Source organism: Myripristis murdjan, chromosome 9 (genome assembly GCF_902150065.1).
Source record: "Myripristis murdjan chromosome 9, fMyrMur1.1, whole genome shotgun sequence".
Classification (NCBI taxonomy): Eukaryota; Metazoa; Chordata; class Actinopteri; order Holocentriformes; family Holocentridae; genus Myripristis; species Myripristis murdjan.
In genome coordinates this window covers 12,818,329-12,835,060 of record NC_043988.1, presented here as the reverse complement: position 1 = coordinate 12,835,060, position 16,732 = coordinate 12,818,329, and the positions used below count along the sequence as shown (strand labels likewise).

General features: G+C 44.8%; 1 protein-coding gene across 1 annotated transcript in view; it reads left to right on the top strand.

The window, feature by feature from the left end:
- The window catches only part of LOC115365712 (tetratricopeptide repeat protein 28), a 179,501-nt gene that overhangs the window by 147,304 nt on the left and 15,465 nt on the right, over window positions 1-16,732 (top strand). Inside the window, exons 8-12 of the mRNA XM_030060838.1 lie at window positions 1,077-1,600; window positions 6,245-6,354; window positions 9,370-9,499; window positions 9,638-9,856; window positions 14,764-14,923. Of these exons, the coding sequence (XP_029916698.1) occupies window positions 1,077-1,600; window positions 6,245-6,354; window positions 9,370-9,499; window positions 9,638-9,856; window positions 14,764-14,923 (1,143 nt within the window). The remainder of the gene's footprint in view (window positions 1-1,076; window positions 1,601-6,244; window positions 6,355-9,369; window positions 9,500-9,637; window positions 9,857-14,763; window positions 14,924-16,732) is intronic.

Sequence of the window (16,732 nt, the reverse complement as noted above, 5' to 3'; positions counted from 1 at the left end):
GCCCTGGCCTGATCTGTATGCAAAGAGGCTTTGGCACACAGACATCTGAAACTGGGGAAAGTGCAGTTAATTCGAGACGACCTTTTACATTTTGTCTCTCTTCTCCTTTCTTTTCCCCCTGTGTGCACCTAAGAGCTGATAACATCCTGTGAGAATATGCTGCAAAATAAAACATGAAGGCTGCGCTGGAATCCTCATTTCGGGGATGATTTTCTCCTTATTGTGTGTCATCAGCGTGCCACCACAGCTATCACACACAAGGTTGTATTAGCCATGCATGAGTTCATAGGGGAATAACAGACATCGCAGCCAAACACTTCTCGTCGTCCTATGGCTCTTAGTCAACTGCGCACATTATCACACAACATTAATTAAGCTGAAGGCTTTTATTCTTTTAATGCTCCATTTGAACTCACATCCGGCAATTGTGTCTGAGAATACGAGTATAGTCTGTTTGAAGGCTGCGCAGGCGGATAAAATGTTGAGATGGGATGAATGCCGCGCTCAGTCACAGCGTACACAAGGGGATGGAAGCTGGGCTGCTTTGACGGCTGACCCATCTAGAGCTACAGGATGGTAAATAGTATTATGCTTCAAACCCAGTCTAAATTTCATTATATTGTAGCTCAGCCCTTTCTCATTTCTCAAGCCTGCGTATGCCCCCCCCCCCACACACACGCACACACACGCACGCACACATGCACACACACAGACCATATCAGGGATCTGATTTGTCAGTCATCTAAATCTATGTTTCATTTTCACTGGAATTGTGTGCTGCTTTGCAAATGAAAGTGTTCCTGCAATATGCACTCCTCATTGTGCTCTAATGGTGCCCTGCTGCCATACGTGCAGATTGGATACATATTTGTATAAATACAGATAGTATCCCCATGGTAAGAGATATGCAAAGAGTAGCTTCATTGTAAGTGTTTTGGGAATGAAAGGTGTCTCAGTTCCATCACATTATATTTTTACAATTTGAGCAGCAAATGCCAGTGACAGGTTGGTCTTTCTGGGTTTATTACTTCATATATTCTCTCTGAGCCTGATTGTGTTTATGTCTGCAACTACAGGGCCATGGGGAATCTACAGCAGTCACTGGTGTGTTTTGAGAAGCGACTGGTGGTGGCTCACGAGCTAGGGGAGTGTGGAGGCAAAGCTCAAGCCTATGGCGAGTTGGGCGCACTGCACAGCCAGCTGGGCAATTACGAGCAGGCCATTTCCTGTCTGGAGCGTCAACTGGCCATTGCCCGTGACACCCAGGACAGGCCGCTGGAGGGTGATGCCAGCTGTGGCCTGGGCGCAGTGTACCAGGCGATGGGTGAGTATGAGACAGCCCTGCGGTGCCACCAAAGTGACCTGGAGATTGCGGAGGAAACGGGCAGCCCCACGCGCCAGGGTCGCGCCTACGGCAACCTGGGCCTTACCTATGAGTCGCTAGGAAACTACGAGCGGGCGGTGGTGTTCCAGGAGCAACACCTGAGTGTGGCGGCTCAAACTAACGACCTTGCTGCCAAGACACTGGCCTACGGCAGCCTGGGGAGGACACACCACGCGCTGCAAAACTACTCACAAGCTGTCATGTACCTGCAGGAAGGTGAGTGAGACAGGAGGAAAAGGAGAGGGGATTGGCTTTGTTGCCTGAGCTGATAGGCTTAGAGTTTGTGAATTCATGAATATAAAATTCAGAGCCTATTTGTTGCTAAGCCTCTCCCACATTTTATTAGACTGCATGCGTGCGTGTGTAAGCGTGTGTGCTTATGTGTTATATGTGCACACAGGGATTTTGGGTGTGTGTAATGCGTATGTGTTGTCTTGCATGCTGCATAGGCATAGTAGCATTTGCGTGTGTATGTCTGTGCAAACCTATCAGGATGCACGCCAAGGCATTTTGCCTGTTTACTGCTTGCTGTTCTTCACACCTCTATATCCACTCTTCTCAGATGGTACTTTGCAGTGAGCTGCCAAAGGATCTTTTCTCACACTGCGGTTGACAGACTCCTGCCTCTCACGCTTCATTGTCCCCTACAGATTATGGTGAAATAAAAACCTCCAGCTTGGCCTCTTGAAAATTCATTATGTCAGTGACAGTGCAGGGAGTGTTTGTCACCAAGGATGTGATAAGCTGCAGCATGTAGGGCTGAGAGCTGAGGAGCCACGCCACCGCGCCATTGACAGGCCTTATGCATTGGCCACATGCACTGTGTTAGGATTGTATACAAGACAGCTACAATTCATGTAGGAGGATGCTGATGCTTATTTCACCCTTCTGGGACTGAATGCAAGGCAACAGGAACACGTCTCCTCTATCTCTGCTCCATCTGCTTTATTGGAGTTAGCTGGGCCTGCAGTGACCCACACACCCTCTCCAGGCCTGCTTGTTGAGCATTAATGGAAACAAAGGCGACAGGCCACTCTGTCTCCACCCTGTCCTCCTGTTGTCCCCTGCACTGTCCTTGTATTGTTCCTCGGTCTGGCTTTGAAAAAGAACAGTGCCTTTACTATCCTTGACAGCCAATTATTTCTGGCCAACCTACCCAGACCGAAAAGTTGGCAAGGTTTTTTTTTCCCTCCAGTTTTTCTATTTTTTTCCCCTCCTGCTGGTGTTTTTCTATTCTTTTTTCTTTCTTTCTTTTTTTTTATTCTTCACGCTGCACTGCTTGGTTTTTGTTTTTGTTTCCCGAAAAAGATTAATTGGAAGGAGGAATAGGAATACAGCTCCAAACTGGTGCAGATAGTGACAACATGTGACCTCAAAATGGGTGTGCGTGTGTGTGTGTGCTTGTGTGTGCTTGTGCTTGTGTTTTATGTGTGACTGTTGTTAATCCTGTGTAGTACAGTAACAGAGAGGTGCTACAGCTGAAGACCCAAGGAGATACCAATTAATTGCTGATAGACAAGCGTATAATTTTTGTCACTCCAAGTGCTCACAGCACTCCGCAACTTATCCTCCTGTGATTTTACATTAAAAGGCAACCAGGGCGTCATCTTAGATGAACACTTCACAGATTAGCACAACAGTGTTTTAATGAATGATGTAAATTTAGCAACTAAAGCTGGTATTGTGGCGCTTCAGTGTTTTTTTTTTTTTTTTTTTTTTTTAATGAAAGAAACTAGCTAAACATATAGGGTCTCAGCATGCTTGGCAGTATACATTAAAGAGCTAAATGTGGTACTAGAATATGCAATGCAGTGAAATGTGTGGTCCTTTGTAAAATGATGGCATGTACTGTAGCGCTTTATATTATGCAGTGTGAACAAATTATGTGTAGCTGGTTTAGGTTGCAGTGGTGATAGTGGTGGTATTTGTGTTGGAGTGAGCAGCTGGTTCACTGAACATAAATTTGAACCTTTACCAAATGACCACTGGTGATAAGTGGCAAGACGTTTGACATACAGTATTCATAAGTACACAAGTGTAGTGGTCACAGTGTTGCACTGGACCTCTATAGAGAAGTGGCTGCTCTTTGCGGTGTTGATTATAATGTCTTCTTAGGTTCATAACAGCCAACATTTATATTGCCTAGGGAACAGTTAGCTCATGAATTAGTCAGCAAGTTTTTACAAATACCAAATAGCCCTGAACTTCATGGAACGTCTATTTTCTGTATATCAGTGTGCATAATAGACAGATGGCTAAGTGAGATCTACTTAGTTTCTCCACTCATTTTAAACATTAGTTTGTGGTGAATTAATTTAATATTGGTTCAGTATCATCCATTTTTTCTCAATCGTTTAACTTTGTGACATGACTGGAGAAGATTGGGAAGGCAGGAAAGAGAGGGGAACGGTAGAAGTAATAGCTCTTACTATGCCTGGAGATAATAATGTTGATAATCATGTAGGGGAATATAGTGCTATATGATATAGTGTGTGTCCGCCTGTGTATGTGTGGAAATTGTAAATGTCTCAGGAATTCTTTTTTATATTTAGGGCACGCCGTGTTTGGCCTTTTGTAGTCATAATGCCGCAAGTAGATGTTTGTGAAGCGCCACACCGCTGTTTCCACATGCAGTCCTGATCAAAAGGATATCATGTTACATATTGTATGTGTGTGTGTGTGTGTGTGTGTGTGTGTGTGTGTGTGTGTGTGTGTGTGTGTGTGTGTGTGTGTGTGTGTGTGTGTGTGTGTGTCTGTGTGTGTGTGTCTGTGTGCACGTCCTGGTGTGTTTTGTTTGCGTCACAGTGCACCGCACACATGGCTATACACAAGAATTCGTCCCCTCCAAGGTGGGTACGGGCAGCGTGTTAGAGTGTGTTATGCCTATGTCTGAAGGCGGAGGTGCGTGGGCCTCGGGGGCTGCAGAGAATCTCTCACCCAGCTGTCAACCAGCCTTTAAAGTGTTCTCTAGTTGCTCTTCAGGGTGCAGCCAGCCACGGCCACATCCTCATGTCAGCCACCAGTACGTGACTGTGCCTGCGGGGCACACCAAAGGCATGCACAGTGACAGTGACAGACACTGAATGATACAGAGCGGGAGAACAGAGGGGGTGAGAGAGAGAGAGTGAAGGAGGGATAGAGAGAGAGAGAGAGAGAGAGAGAGAGAGAGAAACAGGCATGAGTCATAATTCACATGTATTATTTCAGCGTCAACCGGAGAATAAAGAAAACATAGAGCGAGTTGACATTCAAGCTTGATCATAAAGAACTATCATAGAGTGGTATAGAGGAAGACAGGGTGTGTATGTGTGGATGAAAGGCTCAGAGCTTGAGGTTGGAGATGAGTGAAGGGTGAGGCTGTCAGGGAATGAAAAGGATAATTTAGATCTGTTTCCTCTCTCCAGCTCCCGTGCCTAATGAGCCCTAAGCAGTGCTGAGTCCCTGCGAGCGCTGCCACAGCAGTCAAGATGAAACAGGTAGAGAGAGTGGAGCAGGGCCAGAGACACAGGCAGAGAGATGAGGGGAGCGAATATGGGAGGTAAAGGGAGAAGGGGAGTGACACACGCAGCAGATGCAGTGGGGGGGGGGGGGGGGGGGGGGGGGGGGGGGGGGGGGGGGGGGGGGGGGGGTGAGAGCGCGGGTAGAGGGAGACAGAGGGAGGGTGTGTGGAGCGATAAGGAGAGAGGGGAAACTGTTGCAGGCTTCAAAGGCTGCCGGCTCTCATGGAGAATACTCATGGAGCAGCCATGAAGTCTTGTGGGTGCGTGCTGCGCTGGGCCTTGTGGAATAGGCTGGCTGTTCCGGGTCACGCTCTCTGTTCTTGGCTTATCTGGGTCAGCCACAGACCGTTTTCCAGGAATGTTGAGAAAAGCAGACCAGGACAAGGGTTTGCCTGGCCCATTTTCTCTTCCCTTTGACCAAAATGCACATTTAGCCCCCTCCGCCACACAAGAAAATCGACTACACCCTAGCAAAACACACAACCAGTGTAAGCAAGACTGTGCATGAGCAATTGCCATTTTCAAACCGCAGACTGCTTGCCATGCATTTAGCACCTTGTGGGTGATATGTGGCACAGTAGCTGTCCTTTTTCATCATTCCCCCTCTGCAGAGTGGCATTTTCATCTCAGTAATTGGGCAGAACCAAGTACTCGGCAGGCAGACTGAGGACACATGCAAAGATGTGACATACGCCTCACTGCTTGAGGGATTGGAAGTGAAAAACAAACTGCGCACTCGCCAGGTGATCTGACAGAGGCACACTCACTGAAAAGACACACACACACACACACACACACACACACACACACAGAGATACACATGTGCGTGCAGATGCAAAGCTCCCTTGGCTTCCAAAACAGCTCTCAAGGTCTCTGTGCATCTCAGAGTATCACACGACAGGCTTTGTTCTGTAAGTTTGCATATGGTGTATTGGTGTATTGGTGTATTGGTGTATTGGGTGGCTTGCAAATATTTGTAGACTTCTTCATAACATTGTGTGGCTAGTCATCCACCTTCTTTTATAGAAGCGTTCAATGTGTGTGTGTTTGCTCAGCCAGTTGATCCTTAACATTGATTACTACACAGCCGGTTCAGTGCTCTCCCGGCCACGTACCATGGCAGAGTGTGTGTGTGTGTGTGTATGTGTGTGTTTTAGTCCCAGTGTGAGAGATATCTTACAACTGAGGCCAAATATCGAAACCTGTTCTCTGTCAGAACATCAGTACCACGCTATGCTTACATCTGTTACTCAGAAAGATACCTAAGAGTCTGCCTGCTCTGAATAATTTTTACTCTGACTCCCTCTCACTCACCCCCTCTCTCACTCTCATCTGCTCCCTCTTCCTCCCCTTCTGACAGGTCTGCGGCTCGCAGAGCAGCTGGCTCGGCGTGAGGACGAAGCAAAGATCCGCCATCGTCTTGGGCTCTCTCTTTGGGCCAGCGGGAATCTGGAGGAAGCCCAACATCAGGTGAAGTATCGCCTCTCCTCACCTCGCCTCGTTTCGTCTCACTTCTGCTCTCCTCTCCTCTTCTGGGTCCCGTCCAGCAAATTCACCTCTTATAGTTAAAACTGACTCCTAATAAACATACATCTGTCAGTAGGCAAAGATCACAGCAGTGAGAAAGGGAATTAGATGTAAAAAGAGAGATGGAGTGTGTCTGGAAAATTTTAAGTGATACCCTAGTGGTGCAAGATGGAACACATAAGGAGAGAGAGCAGAAAGAGAGGTGGCTATGCAGCTTGAACACTTCTGCATGCTGCCGGCAATATGCCGCGGAGTCTGTTGAGCTGGTAAATGCTGACATCTCAAGACAGGCGACAGATGACTGGAGCTTTTTTTTTGTATCCATGTGCATGGTCTCAGGAGCTCCCAGCCTTCTCATGTCAACACACACTCACTTTTCTCCACCCCACTGCCCACCTGGCAAGCATGGAGCATCCCCTTTAACATCTCTCTTCACTTGGTAGCACAGTCCACACAGCCACAGCCCAAGATTTTAAAGCAAGTTCCTGCTGCTAAACTGAGTTTCTAGCTTGTATACATCCACGCACAAGTCAACAAACAGTAGCTGTGCTGTGTGTCCCTAGGCATGTCATTTTGCTGCTTGCAGTTTGAAAACCTAGTCTGAAACATTTCACAGACTACAGCAGTGTGACCCAGATAGCTTTATTTTTGTGTCCTGCGTCATACTTTTCACAGTGTAATTTTGTCTGTTTGCAATTATCTGTAACAAGAGTTGGGGGATAAAGCCTGAGCCAAGGTGGTGACTAGACCAGAGGTTCAGTGTTCATGAGTCATACTAAGGAATGCGTGTTCTGTTAACTTGAAATACCTTTCTGCCAAACAGGCAAATGCAACACAGTTTCTCACATATGTTTCCCTTTTACTTGACTTTTAGAGATCAATACTACATGTTAACATCCCTTGTGCTTGTTGCCCCTCAGCATGATTCAATACTTTGCCCGCATGCACCGTAGAAATATTTGGGCTGTTTTCTCAGTCAGCCTGTAGCTCCCAGAGTGGGTTGTTGGTGGGGAAAGGACACTGTTGTCCTTAGAGTATAGATTGGATGATTATTCATGAGCTGCTCTACTGCTACAGATGACCTTGGTAAATACCCCAACCCACTTCAAGCCTGATTTGTATAGGCTTCTATGCTCTTTTGGCCTACTTGAAATTCATAAAGCATCCATAGTTGTGGAATCAGAGTGCCTGACCCCATGTTCCTCATTCTCTACATTTAAACCCAGTTGTGTTTTAACACCAGAGCTGTGATCTCAGTTTCCACCGTGACACACACATTGATGTGTCTTGACTCTAATCAGCTGTTTGAAGAACAGAGATGACTCTCTTTGAGACGATCTGCAGTCTATCATACTTATATCTAAGAATACATGAATCAATACATTCTGCTTAGATATGAATGGGCTAGATTAAGCGGTTTTTACTACTGATATGATCTGTCAAAAAGGATGGGAGTCTCCCAGGGGATATTTTACAAGTTATCTGAGGTGCATGTATATTAAGCCGTGCTTACCTTATCAGCTTCACGTGACGCTGACATCCTCTTTACATGTCAGATGAGAGACATTTTAATTAGCATATGGTGTCAGTGATATTTAAACATCAGAGCCTTTTTTAAATGTTTGGCAGCTGTGAAAGGTAGTGGATTTCACCTGTACCACAGCCAGGCAAGTCATTGCGGACACAGCACTTTTGGGATTGTTTTCCTTTCATCTGTGCCAGGTGAGGTCAGGCCAGAGGGAAGGCGCTGTGAAAAATTAGTTTCACTCTTGAAGGGATGTCTGCGAGTCCAACAGATTAAACTAGCACTGCAGCAATCAGCCCACAGCCCTATCAGCAAAATCAGCTGGGACTTTGAGCTCCGTCTACTAGCAGTAATGCAGCAGAGCTCCCAGATTCTCTGCTGATCTTTACTCTCCTTCTTCACTCCCTCTGACACACTTTCCTGTATGACCTTGAGATATACTAGACTGGCTATGCATACATTGTATGCGCACAACACACACACACACACACACACACACACACACACACACACACACACACACACACACACACACACACTGTTACTGAACCTACAGTACATAGCTGATAGAATCCATTTTGTCCACACCAGCAGCCTTTTCTCCACTGTAGCCCTTCCTCTTGTTCAAACCCCAGTCCAGCAGTGTGAGTGCTTTAGCCGCTCGGTTGGCCCGGCCTCCTCGAGACTGACTCTATAGCCACCTCAGTCATGTTAAAGGGCTGCCATAGGAGCAGAAATAGGAAATCAATAACAACTCCCATGAATCAGCACTCTTGGCCCAGCATCGCTCGGCTGGTGAACAGCACTCTACCTCTACCCGCGCTGTCTGCCCCCTCCACCTCCCCTCTGTCCCTCCCTGCTCCCAATCCAATGTCTGGCACTGAAAAGAAAGGTCTAATGACAAAAACAAGCCTATTGAGGTTAGGCACGCATTTGTTATTTCCTTGGATATTGTCTATTCAGGCTTACAGGAGGAACCTTGAAATTGGTCTAGCTTCTCGTTGCCCTTTCCCGTGTCTGGGCAAATAAAAGGTAAGGAGAGGCTTTCTTGTGTTTGGTCTCAGTGGTGCATCAACTTCCTCCCCTCTGTCGTGAGAGAAGCTCCACTGGAAGGCAGGAGGTCTGCTCCAGTGTTGACCACTGAGGTGGGATGCTACCATCTAGTGGTCTTAAGTTTTTCTCCCTCCTCAAAGATCCTAATCAGTGACACATCAGCCATTTGGTGGACATTTTTATCCAACATATCATACAGTACCATACATTTTTAGCATGGATCCCAGTTGAAAAATGAGGAAACTTGTAAGTAAGGCAGTGATAGTGTCATCTCATTGAGGTACATGGTAGCACCGTTGGGTCCTGTAGTGATAAAAGTAACCAAAGTGTAACTTTATAGGAAATATCTGATTGTTGTCTTTGTTTATTTTTGTCTTCAGCTCTACCGGGCATCTGCGCTTTTTGAGACCATACGCCATGAGGCCCAGCACAGCACCGACTACAAGCTGTCTCTGTTTGACCTGCAGACCTCCTGCTACCAGGCACTCCAGAGGGTCCTTGTCAGCCTAGGTATGCCCATACTCACTCAGTGTATCTTCCTCCCCTGTTGCTGTTTATTTGATTTCACATTAGGTTCTGTCCTTTTATATTTAAAGCTCAGGTTTTGACATTAACATCTTAATCAAAGTTGACCTCTAACCCCCACAGGCCACCATGATGAGGCTCTGGCAGTAGCCGAGCGGGGTCGGACACGGGCCTTCGCTGACCTGCTGGTGGAGAGGCAAACAGGCCAGCAGGACTCAGACCCTTATACCCCAGTGACAGTGGAGCACATCCTGGACACCGTAAACAGCCAGAGGGCCCTGGTGCTCTACTTCTCCATGGCCGCTGGCTACTTGTACAGCTGGCTGCTGGCTCCAGGAGCAGGTAAGTCAAAGTGGAAATTGTTGTACTTAATTAATTAATTAATTTATTTTTAGTTCATTTAACAAGGGCATTGCACATAAACAAGCAACTCAAAAGTTTTCATCTGTTGTCCCTTGTCATTTGTTATTTATGGCTAAAAACATCAGAATATTTTTACAGTTGGGACATCACGAGATACTGGTATTGACTGTAAAAATAATAATATTATTGATATGTTAATAATACACATAATATGGTGTAAATAATCCAGCACCTGTCAAATCGTATCCGTTTCTGTTCTTGCTTTGTCTGCCTTCTGCAACGCCGCACACACACACACACACCTGACATGACTGTGGCTCACGAGTAAGGGTGTTGTCCCAGGGATAGAGGAAAATGTGTTTGGGACAGAGTAACGTCTCCCGCAGGACACTTCTTAGAAAGGGGAGAGGAGGATTTTTTTGGTACTTCTGCATTATTTTATAGTCACAGTAGAGAAAGACAGGGAAGGAAGGGGAGAGAGGAGATGACATGCAGTCAGATTTGAACCCAGGACGCTGCGATCAGGACTCAGCCTTAACAAGTGGTATGTGCTCTTATCCGGTGAGCTACTGGGGTGCCCCAGGGAATGTGGGAGGCGGGGGTTTGATCACTGTTGTTATTTGCCTATCAACTGAATCAGCTGCACATCAACCAGAGTTTTCCACCACACAGGCTGACTACACCTGAGTGTTGTGCTGCAGTAGTGATCATTGCCCAGATCATGCCAGCAATCTGTTGCACTATTTAATGAGAGTAAATGAAGGACAAATTTGTTGATGTTTTCACAACAATATAAAATAGATATTAGAAAAGGGATTCTAAGCAGCTTATAGTACATAATTAAAACTATCATTGTCATGAATTTGTTTTGAATCAAAGCAAATATTTAAAGAAAAATGCAATTATTTATTGATTTGGTTAATTTGAATAGTGTGACTTTTATGCAAATAACCAGTATAGATGATAATAACAAATTAAGAAGACAGCATTTAGAATTTTGGATGGTTTACACTTACTTGTCAGTGAAAAAAAAGTTAGTCTGGAGCTCTGCGTAATGCAATAACTAGCTAGCCAGCTAGCTACCACCATGCGTGGCTACTACTGTGGGTCTTTTGTTTATCAGTTCATCTGGTTGCCTTTTCGCTATCTATTAAGTTTAATTGTTTTGGAACCTTCTTGTACAGTTATGTTTACAAACTTTCTCTCCACCTCCCTACACTCTATTTTGAGTGTAATTCATTTGCCAAAAATGAGACAAAACACAAAATAAACAAACTGTATCAGTCAAATGAATTTAACTGATAGCAGTATTAATATCAATATTAATATTATCATTGAAATTTGCTGTAGATGTTACAATATTATTGTTATCGTGCATTATTTTGGCCACAATAATTTTGTAGTGAAAATCTGATCATGTGACAGCCCTAGTTCATAGTATGCATTATCAAATCCATCATTAATCTAGCAGAGCACCGGAAACAGGACAACATGTTGGGATATATACATGAAGGCATGTATCAGTGTGTCAAGACAGTAACAAGATAATTATCTCAGCAAATTAACCACATACAGATATGGGCACAGAGAGAAAATATACACTATAAGGGAAAACTAGCAACTAAACAAAAGCTATGGAACACACACACAAACTCCTGAATACAAACACACACATGCATACACACTTTTTGTGCTCAGTTCATCTGGGAGGATAGGAAGCGTAAAAGGCCGTACAGTCTGGTTTCAGCTGCAGGGGTAAGAAGGCCAGCTTTAACACCAAGTGGCAGTGCCACCTGCCACTCCACTGTTGGGCTTGCCCCCTGCCTCGCCTCTCACTCCACAAGGCATCTGCAAATGAACCATAGTAATTGAGACTGACAGTGCCAAACAGCACCAAGAACATCCTCTCACTTGCCAACAGGAGAGTTACAGTCACAAAAAAAAACAAAACATCAATCGGCCTGTTTCTTCCTTTTTTCTTTACTTTGCTCCATCTTTGTTTTTCTTCTTATTTTCATATTTGAATCGCCATGTGTTTCAATACCTTTCCGTACTTTTGCACTTCTGTATTTCTGTCTCGCTTGTGATGACGTGCAGTGACTCACATTGATGTGCAGTGACACACAGGCACCAGAATTAAGATGCAACTCGCTTAGATGAGTCGTGAAATGCCAGTGTGACCAAGGAGAATGGCAGAGGCTGTGGGTGAACCGCAGCCCGTGTTGGAGTGACACCTGCGGCTGGCACGGTGTTCGTTGTTCTTTGGCTCTGTTCTGCTCCCTGCTGTGAAGAGAGGAAATGAGAGCCCTGACCCATGTCCCCTGCCCACCAAGCTTGATCATTTGATCAAATCCGGCTCCCAGGCAACCAGATGAACTTGACCCCCCAGCACTAGTCATATGGATGGGAGGAATACTGGAGGGACCACCGGAGATCTTCAAAGCTCTGAATATCACCCCAGGCTAAGAGGGAGCCACTTGCTCACTAATCGCCTGTCTGTCGTTTCCTGGCATGCCCTGCCACCCAGCTGGCACATGAACAGGGCCAGTTCCAGAGAGCCACTAATCAGTAAAGGGACTAAGACCCCAATTACTGCACTACTGTAAAACTTGTGAACCATCTCATGGATCCGAATACACACACACACACACACAAAGACACACACACACACAGACACACACACAACCACATCACCTAGCTGGTGGCTCAAAATATTGGAGAGGACAGAGGAAATACAGTGCCCCATAAGATTTTTACTCTTTGCTACTTATTTCTACTTCCCTGTCTTAACTAGGAAATTAAGTGGAAGAATAACTTGCAAGATTTTTTTTTAGCTTAAAACAGTGTATTTATTGAAATTAGTCCATTCCATCAGGGAGACGATCAACAGATCTCATTTTTGTCCCACTTTAGTGGTGTAATTTGTTCTGTGCAAACGTGCTCCCTTATCTAACAACTCTTTGATAAGCACCCAGCCTCAAAGCTTTAATCTATGGCAGGCTTTTGACATTTAATTCCTAAAATGCATTAGTCACTAAACATTTGTCACTAGTGCTTATTCGTCAGTCACTGCTCACTGTTTTACCAGTCACTTTTCACTGCTATAATTTTACTATAGCTGCTATTACTATTAGCAGAAAATGAGTCAGTAGTAGTCCGCCAGTTCAGTTTGATGTAGTATCTATTATATAGCAAATAAAATAACAATAGTGTTTCCCTGTGTGTCTTACATCGTTTGTATCGGTCATGTGAGCTCAACTTGAAATTCTGATATTTCATTATATTGTCTCAGCTGCAAATGTACGCACAACACAATCAGTCTCTTGGTTTATTTTTACATAAAAGTTGTGGCCTGTAGTTTTTTTTAAGCCCCATAGTCATAATTTAAAAATTAAATAAATAAGATCACATCGGTGTTGCTGGACTTACGCCAGCCCAAAGGTCAACTGGCCCACTGAGAAAACTCCTGCTACTCCAGATGGTCGGTCCACCACTGGGTTTCCCTACCAGAAGGCATGGCCAGCAATACAATCGGTCAGTTGTGAGACTGCCCCTCAGCCAGGGATGTCTCCCGCTCCAACACTTACTCATGGTGGAAATTTTCAGACAACATGATCAAACATCTTGCAATGGAAGCTTTGTCCTCAGAGTTGGACGCCCACCGGCTCTGATCCTCATTTTTCCATGTAGTCCAAACAATGGGATGCTGGTGACAACATGCTCTTCCCCATGTCTCTCTCTGCTTCCACAACATGAGCATTGTTATCAGCACAGTGTTAGCACAGTTCTGAAACAGTATTCCAGCCAGGGATCTATATTTACTGTACGTTTGAAAAATCTTTGTAACCCTTAGAATCCTATTCTCTGTTGTTTTTCTGACTGTCACCCATCATCACTCTTGCCACAGCAGCTATGGTAGAAAATGTGTCAGATGGCCAGGAAATCCTACACTTATTGATTGTACATACACAATGTCAATATCATGCTCTGCTTGCTGATAGGTAAGAGAGAGAGAGAATATTCTCTGTTGAAGCTGTTGGGGCAACATATTACGTTCCTAGGTCAACCACAGGCTGACAAAGAAAAAAATAGACACGACAAGACCTTTCCTAAGGGGTTAGAGCTACAATGCCCATGGGTCTGCATTAGGCTACCAACTCCCTCTTGCCTTTGCAAGTCATTTTTGAAGCATTTAGATTTTCAGATTTCAATTGGGGATTTTTATCTCTGAGGGGAAAGAAAAATGATTTTCACAAATAGCATTGGAGTTTCTAAAAATTTTCTTTCACACATAAATCATAGTAATAAATTCCCCTTTCTTCTCAAAAAATAGAGAAGAAATCTTCCCATGCCTCTGTGGTCCTTCCTCCTCTGCTGTATTCATACCAACTTGTTTCCAACAAAACATGGCACACATGCATGCACTTTTGCACATACACAGCTCTCCACTCTGCCACACACACATACATATCCTATCCTACTTCTCATCTTGCACAACACATGACAGCACACATACACACACATGCACACATCCTGGTCTCCATCTCCCAGTGCTGTCACCCCTCCCTCCCCGCCCCTCTGATTTCCCGCTTTGAATCTCAGCTGAGCTCCCGTGGCGGGCAGCAGATGGCACAGGCAGCCAACTCTTATCTTTTATTGAACATTATTTGTTTTATTCATTTTGCTCCACAGATGCGCTACTTCACGTGGCCTGACTCACAGTTTTCAATGTGAAATCATCCCATATGCTGTGCTGTTGTACGTGCTTAATGCGAACTTATTAGAAAAGAAGTGGAACAGTTTCTTACAGAGAATGTTTTATTAAACTTTTGTGTCATACTCACCCTAAAGCAACGACACTTTCTTTTCCCCATCTCTTTCCACAGGCATCCTGAAGTTTCATGAAGTGTACCTGGGTGAGGGTGTGTCCGAGGGAGGGTCAGAGTTTCAGGAAGGAGGAAGTGGGGGTCTGGTCAGTGGATCCTCTTTGGAGCAGCACATTGCCAGCGCCCGTGAGGCTCTCGGAGTAGAGTCGTATTACAGCAGGTGAGACACATTGATTGCAATGAAGCAAAAAGCATCCTATTCGCCTTGTGGGACACTATATCATAATGTACAACTATTAAACAATAAAGAAAGATTTAAAAATAAATGTCATATTTCTGTCAAAATTTACTTTTACTTATTGGAAAACAGCAGATTTTTGTTGTTACTTCATGGCAAAGTAGTTTGCATACATAAAAATTCTTATCAGTAACCACCACAATTTTTTTTACCATTCGCCCCTTCTGACCTTCTCACAATATAAAACTTGCAGCTTCACAGCTTTGAAAGCGACACAAGCTGACACATGATATGGTGTTGAATTTTTGGGTGCTCAGTCCCTTTTTGCTTTCTTTACTGTAAGACACCAAGGTTGTGGTCCCAGTTGCTTTTTCTGTTTGTTTTTTCATTTTGTAGAATTGAGAATTTGTGACCACTTAGGATGATGTGCAAAGGATTTCACCGTGAATTGTTTCAGCAGCTACAGTAGTTACACAGTGGGTGTCTCTGCCTTTGTTTGTTCTGGCTCAGACCTTTGTGAGGGTGGGGGGCAGAAACATATCACAGTATGTTTGACTGAATACCTATGTATCAGTTGAGCTTGACAACATTGAATATCCAAGAAGACGGCACAGTACTGAACACACTGTTAGAAAGCCTAGTCACTGGATGTGAAGTATAACAACATCACAGCAATGGCAGCGTAGCACAAAAGATGTTGCCTAAATTAAAAACAGCACACATCACCACTTAAACCAAACTTGGGCACTTTTATGCCTGTAGGTAGCTTCAGAAGGGTTACTTTATCATGCAGAGAGTGTGTTTGTGTGGAAGGGTATTATTCTGGCCCATTGCACCCCGTGATGACAGGCCTGCACTTGCTACCTGCCTAAACTACTCCACTCTCTTCCCACTGGGAACAAATGAGACGGAATAATGGCCTTTTGCATGCCCAGAGTGTTGAACCCGCCTAACAAACAGCGAGTCTGACAAGGAAAGAAAAAGAGAGTGGGGTTGCCTGAGAGTATAAGAAAAGAAAGGAAAAAGGTTGAGACATGGTGGTGAAACCAGTGGGGTAAAAGTCAAAGGAGCATGGTGGATAGAGACTTCATAGGCAATAGGGAATTTAGGCAATGGAAGTCTGCAGGAGGAGATCCAAAATGCTACAGAGATATTGACAGTGGAAATCTCCCATTGACATCCATAGATTTATGCTAGTTTGAAGTTAACTCTAGTTGCATGTGATCCATGATGCCCAGCTGGTCCACCCAGTGCCAGCTTCCACCACCCTAGCAACCTGGCCCTCCTGCCCCATTACCAGCTCATTTACTGCTCCAATGGGAAGCAGCACACACCACCGCGCCTCGATGGGCACAATATGGCACCACTTACCGGCCCATTCATTCGCCACAGTAGAGAGAGGGGAGGGAGCACTCAGAAATGAGTGGAGCAAAAAAAAAAAAAAAAAAAAAAAAAGAATGAAGTGAATGGGGAGGGAGAAGAATGGGGACAGCATACACATGTGGAAAAAAGGAGAATATAGAAGGAGGCAAGATGCAGCATTTGTGATCACAAGATATTCACAAATGAAATCCCTGTGCTGCCATTTTCTTACTATATTCTCTTCATTCCACATGGATCTGAGCTGTACAGTATATGGGCAGAGGGACCCCTTTAGGAAGAATCTCAGAGGAAACAGATAATGGCAAGGATTTTAGTCGAGTTCCCATTGTGCCAAGTTCACAATCAGCAGCTATGAAGCTGACACCACAGTTATGTGATATGGGTGTAACATAGAGGAGGGAGCCTGGG